The sequence below is a fragment of the Acomys russatus genome, chromosome 27, assembly GCF_903995435.1.
Source record: "Acomys russatus chromosome 27, mAcoRus1.1, whole genome shotgun sequence".
Taxonomy (NCBI): domain Eukaryota; kingdom Metazoa; phylum Chordata; class Mammalia; order Rodentia; family Muridae; genus Acomys; species Acomys russatus.
In genome coordinates this window covers 57,060,411-57,074,297 of record NC_067163.1, presented here as the reverse complement: position 1 = coordinate 57,074,297, position 13,887 = coordinate 57,060,411, and the positions used below count along the sequence as shown (strand labels likewise).

The 13,887-nt window shown below is 55.6% G+C and overlaps 1 protein-coding gene across 1 annotated transcript; it reads left to right on the top strand.

Annotated features, from left to right (window-relative positions):
• The first annotated feature begins 8,198 nt into the window (after positions 1-8,198).
• Positions 8,199-13,238, top strand: Ccdc124 (coiled-coil domain containing 124). The gene is made up of 5 exons (XM_051169569.1): positions 8,199-8,263; positions 11,494-11,663; positions 12,380-12,554; positions 12,635-12,749; positions 12,823-13,238. Exons 2-5 carry the CDS (start codon positions 11,505-11,507, stop codon positions 13,025-13,027), a joined length of 654 nt encoding a protein of 217 aa, XP_051025526.1. The 5' UTR covers positions 8,199-8,263; positions 11,494-11,504; the 3' UTR covers positions 13,028-13,238.
• The last annotated feature ends 649 nt before the right edge of the window (positions 13,239-13,887 follow it).

Here is a 13,887-nt window from a genome sequence, read left to right as displayed (position 1 = left end):
AACAGAAGGCTGTGGGGAGGGGCAAGCAGGGCACACTGGGCACAGCTTGAGATGGACAAAGGACACAAGCAGTAAATTTGTTTTGTTTTGTTTTGTATTTGAGACAGCGTTTCTCTGAGCTCTGGCTGTCCTGGAACACACTCTATCTTCCAGGCTGGTCTCGAGTTCACAGAGATCCACCTGCCTCTGCCTCCCAAGTGCTGGTATTAAAGGTGTGAACCACCACCGCCCAGCCTCAACCGGTAAATTTGAAAAGAAAAAACAAAACAAACCCTCTCATCTCTATAGTTTTGGAAGCTGCTTTTATTCTCCAGTCAGGGACAGTTTGGGAGGAAGGTTCACACCGAGTCATCCTGAATACATGAGAATCTGTCCACAGGACAACAAGGGGGGGGGTGTAGGGGGGCGGAAGTGAGGGGGCGGGGGGGGAAGCAGCTGACTGTAGGCTCAATTTTCTTTTCTTTTTTTTTTTTTTAGGCTCAATTTTCTTTTTTTTTTTTTTTTTTTTTTTTTTTTTTTTTTTGCGAGACGGGGTTTCTCTTGGCTTGGCAGGCCTTGGTTGTCCTGGACTCTGTTTGTAGACCAGGCTGGCCTCGAACTCACAGCGATCAGCCTGCCTCTGCCTCCCCAGTGCTGGGATTAAAGGCGTGCGCCACCACGCCCGGCCCTAGGCTCAATTTTCTTAACCAATATATTTTATTAACAACTTAGTGACCAAGCCTACATCACTTATAACCCGACTAACCAAAACAATAGGGGATGAGGATTAATAGACACAATGACAAAATCATAAGGATATCAGTTCCGAGGAACAATTCTCCTGGCACAATCTGCAGGATTTTTTCTGCTGGAACCTTGGGTAACCAGAACCCAGATCCTCAGCAGGAGCTGGAGCCTCGAAGCCTTCCCTCAGCAGTTCTCTCTAGGAGCGTCTCAAAGTAGAGCAATGAACAGCCAAAACTATCCCAAGTCTCCAAAGGCCCCGCCTCCAGTTCTGGGCTCATTTATATATCTCCTCCCAGAGTCTGTTCATGGGATCTTTTCAGGTGGCAACAATCAAGTTCCCACATGAGGTGGTCTGTCTTCTAGTGAATTAACCTCACCTGTTCTCTCACAAGACCGTTCCAATCCCATACTTGGGATCCTAAAAAACAGGTTTATCTCTCCTGCAGCTAACACTGGAACACCTCGGAACTCCAGATCAACCCCACTAGTCTGAAGAGATGGTTTAGGAGCTAAGAGTGTGAGCCGCTTCTGCAGAGGATCCAGGCTCAGTTCCCAGCACCCACACCAGGTGTCTCACAGCTCCCGGGAATCCGGTGCCCGTCTCTGACCCCTGCCGCACCAGGCACACACATGCACACAATTACCTATAACAAAATTTATATTTTTAAAAAGAAAAAATAATCAAGTATCAATAAGATTTATATTTATTGAGCTGAACAAGGTGGTGCACCCCTTTAACCCCGGCAGAGGCAGGACGGTGTGTGAATTCAAGGCCAGCCTGGTATGAAGGGAGTTCCAGGACAGCCAGAGCCACATAGTGAGACTCTATCTTGAACAAACATGGCAGGGGCGGGGGGAGGAAAAAGGAAGGAAGAATGTGGGTTCAGTTTCCCCCCCCCTGGAGCTGTGTCTGTCACAAAAACAGCCCCCACAGGGCACTGTTGGCCCATGTTTGATGGAGGCAAAAAGTCTGCAGATTGTCCCCACATCAGTGCTGTACAGCCCACGTTATCCAGCACAGCAAACTGTGGCGGGAGAGGAGGAGAGGGGTCAACTCCAAAAAGCAAACAGGCCTTGGCCTCTGCTTTGTGTCCCCAGGGGCCCTGTCACATGCCGGGCTTCGTGCCCGCCCGGCCACCCACCTCCCATCAGGCTGTGGGGCCATTGCTGGATTTGGTCCTGTCTCAAACATTTGTTTTGAGACAAGATGCCTGCAGGTGAGTCACAGACAGGGCAGTTCAGAGGGAGGGCCCAGGCAGGGCTGCAGCTGCACAGGTCCCAGGGGCAGATGAGAATCTAGGGCCACTGTGGTCCTGAGCCCTGAGGTGGGACCAGCACATGATGCAGTGTCAGGCCACGGGCCGGGAATCTGCAGCCAGCCCCATCCCAGGCTCTGGGAGGAAACCGATACACAAGCTCCTCGGGGACAGGTGACACAGTAAGACACTTCACTGACTTGAAAGGTCCAGGACAGGACAGGGCAGGGGAGGGGCCGGCGTGACTGCCAAGAGTTTGGTAGGAGAACATTCTGAGACTTGACAGAGGTGGGAGGTCCTTTGAGGAGGAGAAACCAAGGGCCCATGGACTGGAGTCTCATTTTACATGAACTTTGATCAAATAAATGAGACAGGAGAGCTGAAGAGACAGCTCAGCAGCACAGAGCACCCGGGGCTCCTGCAGAGGACCTGGGTTCGACTCCCAGCACTACAACGGCAGCTCACGGCTGTCTGTAATTCCAGCTGAGGGGACCTAGTGCCCTCTTCCGTCTCTGTGCAGACAGACCAGCAGACACAACTATTATACACATTAAATTTAAAGAAACAAAATCTCCCAGGCATGCCGCTGGCGTCTCAGCCCTGGGGCCATAGAGACAGGAGACCTGCACGGAACTCACTAGCTGGCCAATCCAGCCACAGCGGGGACCTCCTGGTTTGGTGAGAAAGCCTGCCTCAGAAAAAGAAGAGTTGCAAGACCTCCGAGCTCTATCCTTAGGGCCCCATGTGGTGCGCACACACAGGAATAAACAAATAACTCAGAGACACACAAGAACACAGCAATAACAAAACTAAAATCAAGGCAGTCACAACGTGCAGCAGTCACAATGGCTAAGTGGAGTCAGAAGGGTTGCTGCAAGTTCCAGGCCAGCCTGGGCTGCCGAGAGAGACCTGCCTCTAAACAAATGAAGAAAAATGCAAATCATAGTGATTCATCCTGTTCGGGGTGTTTTACCTGAATTCTGAAAGAAAGAAAGAAAGAAAGAAAGAAAGAAAGAAAGAAAGAAAGAAAGAAAGAAAGACAGAAAGAAGAGAAAGAAAGCAGAAGCAGTGAGGTGAGGAGGGATGCGAGCCCTCCCTCCGGGTCTCAGGGTGGCAGGAAGCGCTGGGCAGCTGAGGAATCTCAGAGATCCCTTCTGGTATAGTGGTGCTGGCTTGGTGACAAAGCCACAAAGAGTCTCCTGCCATTAACTGTGTGATGTGAGGCTGGATTTGGATTTCATTTTACCCGAACTGACATCATTTTCTCCCAACACATTAATTTTGTTTTTCTTTTATGTCCACTGCTTGGGACAGAACAAAGAATAGTCCCTAGCCCCTCACTAGGGGATTCTAGGCAGAGGCTCCACCCCTGAGCCATGCCCTCAGCCCCTCACTGGGGGATTCTAGGCAGAGGCTCCACCCCTGAGCCATGCCTACAGCCCCTCACTGGGGGATTCTAGGCAGGGCTCCCCCCCAGCCATGCCCCCAGCCCCTCACTGGGGGATTCTAGGTAGAGGCTCCCCCCTGAGCCACGCCCACAGCCCCTCAGTGGGGGATTCTAGGCAGGGTTCCCCCCCTGAGCCACACCCCAGCCCCTCACTGGGGGATTCTAGGTAGCGGCTCCCCCCTGAGCCACGCCCACAGCCCCTCCCTGGGGGATTCTAGGCAGGAGCCCCACTTCTGAGCTTCACTTCCACCCTCTCTTCAGTGTAGTCCTGAGTGTGAACAGTTTGCTCTGGCTGTGATGGCTGACCTGAGCTTGCTGGCTGAGGTGGTGTGACCTCAGAAGTATTTCATCTGCAGAAGATTAAGGCCTGATCCTGAGCAGATGAATTTTGCAAGCAAGTGTGTGAAAAATGTACCTTTTGGGAGGAGCATATGGAAAGTTCTTCAAGGTGTTTTCCAAGGTGTGTCAGAGGAAAAGGCTTAGAACAGGGACATTAGGATCTCCCTGGTCCTCTTTCTATTCCTGAGTGCTGGTGGCTCAGTGGGTAGGGTGCTCTTTGAGGTGCTGTGTCTCTGACTGACTTAGAGCTAGGAATGAGCCCCCCTCCGGCCAGTCCCTGCGTTGGCAGATGAAACATCAGGATTGGAGGACAGCCTGACCTTCACAGCCATATCTACTTCATAGAAAGTTCTAGTGCCTGGGGCAGCAGCTCAGTTGGTAGAGAGTTATTAGCTCAGTGCATGGAGTGCTATTAGCTCAGTACATCGAGTGCTGGTAGCTCAGTGCATAGAGTGCTTTTAGCTCAGTGCATGGAGTGCTATTAGCTCAGTGCATGGAGTGCTGGTAACTCAGTGCATGGAGTGGTGGTTGCTCAGTGCATGGAGTGATGGTAGCCCAGTTGGTAGGGTGCTTACCTAGCAGGCATGAAGCACTGGGTTCCATCCCCAACATACACAGGGTGCTGCTCACAGTTTTACTCTCAACACTCAGGAGGCTGAGGCAGCAAATCCTTTAGTTTGAGATCAGTCTGCCTCACACAGAGATCTGTCTCAACATCAGCAAGAAGAGGTCAGTATGGCAACTTGAGTTTCTGTCTCCAAACAAAGTACAAATTTATCATGGGCCAAACCAATGTCACATATGAACTTTGCCATTTAGATAAAATGAATAGGTTTGATAACAAACACAGGCTATGAAATATCAGGAACAAATGTTTGCATTTCTCTTTAGGTCCCTAAGGTGCTGTTGTCTGTCATGGAGCCCGGCCTTTCCTCCCGTCACTCAAGGAAGCAGACATAGTATTTTTCTTTCTTTTGTTCGTGGGTTTTTTTTTTTTTTTTTTTCGAGACAGGGTTTCTCTGCGTAGCCTTGGCTGTCCTGGACTCACTCTGTAGACCAGGCTGGCCTCGAACTCACAGAGATCCACCTGCCTCTGCCTCCCAAGTGCTGGGATTAAAGGCGTGCACCACCGCACCCAACCTAGTAAATAAATAAAACAAAAAAAGAGGGGGTGCCATCATGTCTAGCTATGAGCTCAAGCTTTGTCTGTGCAAGCGTTCTACCCACCGAATCACAAGCACTCTACCCACTGAGCCCCAAGCACTCTAACAACTGAGCTACAAGTACTCTATCAACTTAGCCGCAGCACCCACTTTTTTAAATATACACATATCTTACTATACAGCACAGGCTGGGTCAGACTGATCATTCTCCGGCCTCAGCCTTCCCAGGGCCTCCAAATGCTACCACACCAGGTACTGGTCAGCTACTTTCTTCTGTGAATCTCAGGCAAACTGAATGTGTCATGGCAACAGAAGTACTGTGTGCAGGGCCGGGACCCCGCAGCTTGGCAGTCCCCTCTGGGTCTGACGTTAGTGTTACACACTACACTGCCGTGTTGACAGTTGTGTCTCCTTCCTTCGTGTCCTTCATAACTTCCACCACATGGATCCGGAGCCAGCTTCCACTGTTGTCAGCGTGTGGGGGGCACCTATTCCCACTTGGCCATCTTTCCCTCTCACAGCAATAGACACCTCACCTTCTGTTTTCTTGCTTTTTCTTTTGTTTTCCGAGACAGGGTTTCTCTGTGTAGCCTTGGCTGTCCTAGACTCTCTCTGTAGATCAGGCTGGCCTCGAACTCACAGCAATCCACCTGCCTCTGCCTCCCGAGTGCTGGGATTACAAGCGTGGGTCACTATGTCCGGCTGTTTCTTTTTTACAGAGGCATGCCTGCCATCCCAGCTCCCTGGAAACAGAGGCAGAGAGATCAGTTCAGGGTCAACCACAGCTACATAGTGAGTTCTAGTCCAACCTGGGCTGCATTTTACTCTGTCTGAACAAACAAAGGCAGGTGAGGTGGTCCTGCTCTCTGCACCCCCAAACCTGAGTCAAGATGGGGTGTGAGCAGTGGGAACCTAAGATGGCAGAGGAACTGGCTGAAGGATCTTCACAGTGTCCAATACTCAAGACCCTCCCTCTCCATTGCGCGTGCGCTCTCTCTCTCTCTCGCTCTCATTTCTTTTTGTTCTTGTTTTGGTTTTCCAAGACAGGGTTTCTCTGTGTAGCCCTGGCTGTCCTGGACTTGCTTTGTAGACCAGGCTGGCCTCAAACTCACATTATGCCTGCCTCTGCCTCCAAAGTGCTGGCATCCCCAGGGACCCCATTTCTAGGGACTGCGGTCAGTGCACAGCCTTTGTCACACCCCCAACGGCAGCTCCAGGGTGAAGGAGACAACCCAGGGTCCTCCGACCTTGACACCTGCACATAGACCGAGAGGCAATACTCTTGCACACACACACACACACACACACACACACACACACACACACGCATACACACAAACACACACACACACACTGCAAGTAAATGGAACTTTTGGGGGCTTTTGTTTGTTTGGTTGGTTTTGTGTGTGTGTGTGTGTTTTGTTTTTTCAAGACAGGGTTTCTCTGTGTAGCCTTGGCTGTCCTAGGCTCACTTGGTAGACGAGGCTGGCCTCAAACTCTCATCGACCTGCCTGCCTCTGCCTCCTGAGTGCTTGGTTTTGGTTTTTTGAGACAAGGTTTCTCTGTGTAGCCTTGGTTATCCTGGACTCCCTTTGTTGACCAGGCTGGCCTCGAACTCACAGTGATCCACCTGCCTCTGCCTCCCAAGTGCTGGAAAATGGAACCTTCAAAACGTACATGTCGCCGGGAGGTGGTGGAGTTCTTTGAGTTCGAGGCCAGCCTGGTCTACAGAATGCGTCCAGGACAGCCAGGGCTACACAGAGAAACCCTGTCTCGAATAACAAAACAAACAAACAAACAAAAACCTGTAAATGTCTTTTATCAAAGCGCAGCTCGTGCCTGGAAATTCTCACCTGGGCCTCTCACTTTGGTTGTGAACCTCTAAGCCTAGTCACAGGGGCTCACCCTGAAGAGCTCCTCCGCGTAGATTTGGAACCTTGGTTGTGTTTGTTTTGTTCTTGTTGTTTGTTTTGTTTTTTTTACTTGAGTCAAGCTCTTTGGATGAATCAGGAGTTCCTGGGCTTCGGGGGACAGTGGCCTGGGAAGAGCGGGCCCTGCCCCTCTCCTGCCCTGTGCCTCCCGCTTTCCAGATGCCAAACACCACCCTGTGCCGCAGATTCCCTCATGCCAACGTCACAGCCATAGGGAAGCAGCAGCAGGCACAACCGGGCCTAGTAATTTTGTGAAGGCGGCTGCAGGGGCTGAGCTGACGGGAAGGGAGGAAAGCTGGCTTGGAGGAGGCGGTGGAGGAAGACCTGCAGGCCATGGGGTGCGCGGTGGGCGGCAGAGCGGGGGCGCACCCGGGGGTGACTCAGGACCCAGCAGGGCCGCTTGGAGGAATGATTCAGGTTGTGACAGAGACGCAGTACAGCTGAAGTGCGGCTGACGAAGATGGATTCAATTGCCAATGAGGCAACAGAAGCGCCCAAAAAGAGGACGTAGCTGGAGGTGAGTACAGAAAAAGCAAATAAGGCTGCCAGGCGTGGTGGCGCGCGCCTGTAACCCCAGCACTTGGGAGGCAGAGGCAGGAGGATCGCTGTGAGTTCGAGGCCAGCCTGGTCTACAAAGCGCGTCCAGGGCAGCCAAGGCCACACAGAGAAACCCTGTCTTGAAAAACCAAAATAACAACAACCAACAAACAAAAAGAAAAAGAAAAGGCGAAGAGAATAAACCGTGACCGTCGTCGGCCTTGGCGGCAGGGGAGGGCACCCAGCAGCTGAGACCCATTTAGCAAGTCCTTCGTCTTAGTTTGAGACCGTGTCACTCTCGGCCTAGGCTTGCCGTCCTGCCTCGGCCCCCACCGTGCTGGACGAATGACGCCATGCCCTGCTAGGTCGGCCGCATGTTAATACAATTCCATTTCTAGTCCCTCTGAGCCTCAGTTTCTCCGCCCTGCGCTGCGGGAGCCCTTAGCCAAGAAAAGCGCGCAGGAGCAGCCAGGCCCGTACCCGCGCGGGCCACCCACGCCCCCTGGCGGCCCAGCTACACAGTACGAGCCGTCGGCCGGCGTGACGCCGGCGCCGCCATCTTTTCTCTGGGCAGCGGCCAGCTTGGGAAGGTCAAGATTTAGATTGTAGCTTTCGTCTTCCGTCTTTGCTCATCAGGATCTGAAATGGCCACGTGACGTGATATTTTAGGATCCATTTTGCTTGGAAAAAAGACGAAGAGCTTGGCAGCATTGGCTGAGTGCTTTGGCTTACAGAAAAATTGGTTGGTACTGCCTCTACCAAGATGGCGGCGCCTGGGACGTCATGAGCGGCGCGCCGCCGACAGGTGAGTACGCAGGCGCGTCGACGTCACGTCACGCGACCGGGCTGGTGCCGGGGGAAGAGGTAGGAGCGGCCGTGGCGCGGGCGGAGCCGGGCTGTGGGGCACGCTCGGCGGGCATGGCTCGGGCCGGGGGTCCCGCCGGCAGGAGGGCGGAACCGGAGGTGGGGTGCCCGGTGGTGGGGCGCTCCCAGCGCGCAGGCGCAGCGGCTCGCGGGAAGCCGAGCCCGTTTCCGGGCCCGAGTCGAGCCTGGAGGGCTTCCTGGAGGAGGAGGCGGCGTTTTCCGCGACTTTTCTCCAGCCGCGCAGCTTGGCAGCCGCGGGAAACCGTGCGGACACCTTTGGAAGGGGATTATTTGGACTTATGGGCTCATTTTTTGGCCTAGGCTGCCTCGTTCTCGTTGTAATCCTCCTGCCTCAGCTTTGCCAGGTGCTGGGATCAGAGGCGGGCGCCCGCGATGGCCGGCTTAGGAATGTCTTTGCTGGTGGTTGTGGTTCGTAGGTCGGGAGGCGGAGGTGGTGAGGGCCCTTTGCCGTCAGTGCGCGCGGCCTCCTTGGGATAACGATAACGTGATAAGTGTGCAGTCGCCACTCAGGCAGGACGGTTGTGAGCCCTGCCCAGCCTGGCAACACGCCGGGGCCCCGACCGGAGAAAAATAGTTCCAAGTGCCGCCTCCGCCCCAACACACACCCCAACTAATGTGCCTGGAAGAGAACTTTCCGGTCTGGGAAAGACCGGGAGCTCCGGTCGGCGTTCGCGCCATGGCCACACCTGAGCTGGGGTGACTCCCGAGGCAGGCTCTCACTGTGTAGACTCGCTTGGGCTGGAGCTCAGAGGTGTCCACCTGCCTCTGCTGGCCCAGCCCGCCAGGCGTTTACTGGGCCAGAAGAGGAACGGAAACCTGGCAAACCAGATGCACACCTGTCGTGCTGAGGCAGGAGGATTTAAAGTTCCAGGCCAGGAGCGCAGAGCTGAGGGCTCAAATGGAGGCAGATGAGGCTGCAGCGGGGAAGAGAGGCTCGGCTCGGGGCTTCTGCAGGCGAGCCAAGCTGCCGGTCCAGTGAGGAGCTTGGGATTCAAGGGGGAAACTGTCTGCGGTCCAGCTGGAGTCAGAATCCACACTGTGTCCCTGATCAGGAAACCGAGGCACACAGGAGTGACTTGGCCACAGGGACAGAGCAAGCGCCGGGAGCCAAGCTGCCCCCGTGCACCCCGTGTCCTGTCCCTGTCTGATGGTCCATTTCCAGTTCGGGTGGGCGGTGCTCAGGGTACAACTTTCCTGCAAGAACCGGCCTCATGTCACCTCTGGCTAGTAAGGCGGTGCCCTCAAGATTGCTAGGAATGGATGGCCTTGACAATGTAGCCAGCTCTCGGGACCCCTGCCCACATGGGGCCCACAGCAGCCAGCCCAGCCCTCACTCACCCACAGCTGCTGACAGTGGGGCCTTATAAGGCAGTTAAGAGTGTGTCCCCAAGCTGGGTGTGATGGCGCACGCCTTTATCCCAGCACTCAGGAGGCAGAGGCAGGTGGATTGCTGTGAGTTCGAGGCCAGCCTGGTCTACAAAGTGAGTCCAGGACAGCCAAGGCTACACAGAGAAACCCTGTTTTGTAAAACCAAAAAGAAAAAACAAAACAAACAACAAAAAAAGAATGTGTCCCCAGCACTGCCACCGTTCTCCCGTCACTTACCCCTGGAAGCCTCCGAGGACCCTGTCAACACAGCCTTATTCCGGCCCCTGGGCCTTACGTGCTCCACGCCCTGGGAACCTCTCCTGTGTGTGGCTGCAGATGCATGGGGGTTTCAGTAGGGCCAGAGAGGGGGCCTTACACGGAGAGTGCTTGAGGGTGGTGGTGTCCTGGTGGTCCTGGACCACTTGGGACTGCCACCCTAATTTGGGGACACTGAGCTGGAGGTGTGGGGAATGCAGAGGCTGTTGCAGATGAGGCGGCCTGCTACAGGCCTGTGCAGGTGCGTTTTGGGCTTTTTGATACGGTCTCATGTGTAGCTAAGATGGCCGGAAACTGTTGCTCCTCATGCCTCAGCCTCCCCAGGGTTTGGATCAAAGGCACACCTCAGCACGCTGACAAGAAGAGGGGTGCTCCTGACAGCCTAGCAGCATGGCCTCTCCCTCACCTGCAGGTCTGACTCCTCAGTCTGTCCACTTACACTGCGAATGGCTGGCCACCCCAGTTAAGGTGCTGGGCCTTACAGTTGAGTTAGTCTATGTAGTGTCTCCCCAACGTATCTGGAGTGATCTGGGGTTAGGCTTATAGGCTGGGTGGTATCCCCCAATCTGCACAGATTCTGAACCAAGAGACAGTGAAGGAACTCTGCACAGTCTAAAACAGGACACCCAGGTGGTGGCGGGAGGTGCCGTGCAGAGCTCCTCTGCACTGACGTCAATGGATGGTTAGATAGCTCAGTACAGCACGGCTACTGCGGAGCATTATACAGCACAGAAGATGACACAACACAGTGCTGAGTGACAGCAGCCAGGCATGGCAAATAACCTGTTAACCAGAATGCCTCCAGGGACAAAGGCAGGGGAAGTAGATCAGGGGCTGGGGCAGGGGACAGAAGTGACAGCTGATAGGAAAAGGCCCTTCTGGACTAGGCACTGGTGGTCACCATACATCATTGTGATTGTAGTTTTTAAAAAATTATCATGAGCCGGGTATGGTGGCGCACACCTTTAATCTCAGCACTCAGGAGGCAGAGGCAGGTGGGTCTCATGAGTTAGCCTGGTCTATAAAACAAGTCCAGGACAGCCAAGGCTACACAGAGAAACCCTGTCTCGAAAAAAACCAAAAAATGAAAAATAATCACAAAAGGCTCTGGAGAGATTCAACCGTAGCATTCCTGCCTAGAATCCCCCAGTGAGGGGCTGGGGTGTGGCTGAGGCTTTGTGGGTGCAGGGTTACATATCCTAATAGGGGAGTAAATGCTGACCTGAGGGACATGTTGTCCTTTGCCATCCCAGTGGCTGCCATGAGTCAGACAGGCTTGTGTTGTCAGCCCAATCTGGGTTACATAGTGAGACCATGTCTTTAAAAAATGGCTTTTGTAGCTGGGCGTGGTGGCGCACGCCTTTAATCCCAGCACTCGGGAGGCAGAGGCAGGCGGATCGCTGTGAGTTCGAGGCCAGCCTGGTCTGCAAAGTGAGTCCAGGACAGTCAAGGCTACACAGAGAAACCCTGCCTCGAAAAACAAAAACTGAGTTTTGTGCGCGGTTTGTAAATCGAGAGGGTCGGGCCCCGGCCGCACTGCAGCCCTCCTGGGTGTCCCCCTGCAGCCTGCTGAGGGATGCCCAAGAAGTTCCAGGGCGAGAACAGTAAGTCGGCAGCTGCCCGAGCACGGAGGGCTGAAGCCAAGGCGGCAGCTGATGCCAAGAAACAGAAGGAGCTGGAAGATGCTTACTGGAAGGATGAGGACAAACACGTGATGCGGAAGGAGCAGCGCAAGGTGGGTGGGACAGTGTCCTGGGGCTCTGGGTAGCCTTGGAGGGGCGCGTGGTGGCTGGCTGGGGTGGGGCTGTCTGCCAGAGGTCTGTCTACCTTTGAGCCCCTGGTGGCTACAGGGTCCATGGAGTGGCCTGGGGCAGGTGCTGTCAGGGCAGCCCGCTAGGTGGCGGCAGAGACCCCTGTCCCCTCCGCAGGTCACTGCCCTGCTGGCCGCTGTGATGCCGGGTAGCAGCTTCCTTTGCGTCTAGGGTTTGTGGACCGGGAAGGCCTGCGCTCAGGCGCCCCTGCCTCAGCCTCCCCCGCAGCTCGGAGTTCCTTCAGGGCTTTCCGCCCCGGGACAGAAGAGGTCCTCAAGACTGGGAGTAGGATGCTCAGAGACTGTGGAGGGACCCCACAGGGCAGGCTGCGGTGCAAAGACCCTGTGGCGGGACAGGGCTGGGGCAGAGGAGCCTCAGGAAGCTGCCTCGGGCTAACGGAGAAACTGAGGCTGACTATTAGCTGCCGTCAAATACCTTTAACTTAGACCCCAGGCAGGCCCTCCTGCACCGCGCCTGGGGCGAAGATGCACAGCGTACCCCTGTGAAACACTAGCTGCACAGGTCCTTGCACACACTAGTGCCCTGGGCGGTCGGGAAGGAGGGAGCCGGGGTCCCACCCTGGGGCCGCAGCCAGCTGGTGACCGCGGAGCCTCCCATGGAGACCCTGTTGCTGCTGCAGGAGGAGAAGGAGAAGCGACGCCTGGAGCAGCTGGAGCGCAAGAAGGAGACGCAGCGCCTGCTGGAGGAGGAGGACTCACGCCTAAAGGGCGGCAAGGCCCCGCGGGTGGCGCCCGCCAAGGTCACCCGCGCGCAGATCGAGGACTCGCTGCGCCGGGAGCAGCGCGCGGAGCCAGGTGCGCACTGGGCCCCGGGCGGGGACCCCCGAGACTTGGCCCACGGCCGCACGCTCACATCGCGCCCCTGTCCCCCGCAGTGGAGAAGGCCAAGAGCCACCTGGAGGTGCCGCTGGAGGAGAACCTGAACCGGCGCCTGCAGGATGAGGGCAGCGTGGAGGCGCGCACTGTAGAAGACGCCATAGCTGTACTCAGGTGGGCGGGGTCTGCGGAGGGCTGGGGGCGGGGCCTGGGCGCTGGGGGCGGGGCCTGACTCCATGGCCTGCAGTGTTGCAGAGGACGCGGACCGGCACCCAGAGCGTCGCATGCGCGCAGCCTTCACCGCATTCGAGGAGGTGCATCTGCCACGGTTGAAGCAGGAGAACCCCAACATGCGGCTGTCGCAGCTGAAGCAGCTGCTGAAGAAAGAGTGGTTGCGCTCCCCGGACAACCCGATGAACCAGCGTGCGCTGCCCTTCAACGCGCCCAAGTGACGGAACCAGGTGGAGTCCAGCTTGCCAGAGTCAGCTGTGCCCCTCCAGCCAGGCCCGCCGGGGGATCCGTAGAGTTCCAGGCCTGGGGCTCTCCCTGCTGTGACATAGGTCCAACAACCCAGAGGATCCCCGCTCTGAGCAACATCCCAGCCCCTGTGCGCCCTGCGGAGCCCAGCTGAGCACCCGCGCAATAAAGTCTGTGGCGAGGCTGCCTGAGGCCCATGTCTGCCTGTGTGGTGGGGACCGCGGGTAAAGGGAGCGGCTGTGTGGTGACCATGCCCCATCCACTGGTTCCGACTTGGCAGCCCCCCTGGATAGCAGGGCAAAGAGAGGTGGCTGAGGCTTGAGGTCACATAGCTGGGAAGCGGCAGGCTGTCCCCACCTTGAGTCTGAGTTGCAAGGCTGGTTCCCCACGGTGGGTTTCTCCCAGCTGAGGCACAGGTGACATGAGTTTGCTGGGCTGGCTGAGGCCATGAATCGTGGGGGGTGGGGGTGGATATAGGATTTGAACCCAGAACTGTTTTCTCTAGTTGCATCGGTCTGGGAGAGCAGAGATAGAGCTGGGAGAAACCCAGAAGCCCGTGGGCAGCACAAACTGCTTGTCACTGTGTAGAAAGCTGGCTTGCACCCTGGCCATGCCCCTATCTGAAAATGGCTGTATAGGCCAGGTGGTGGCGGTGGTGGCACAAGCCTTTAATCCCAGCATTTGGGAGGCAGAGGATAGAATTAGTTCCAGGGCATCCAAGGCAGAAACCCTGTCTCAAAAGGTCAAAACAAAACAGAAAGGTTGGATAGGAAGAGCCTTTGAGATGCAGCAGTCACACAGTCAGCAGTCTGTACTCCTGGCCCTGGCTACAGGC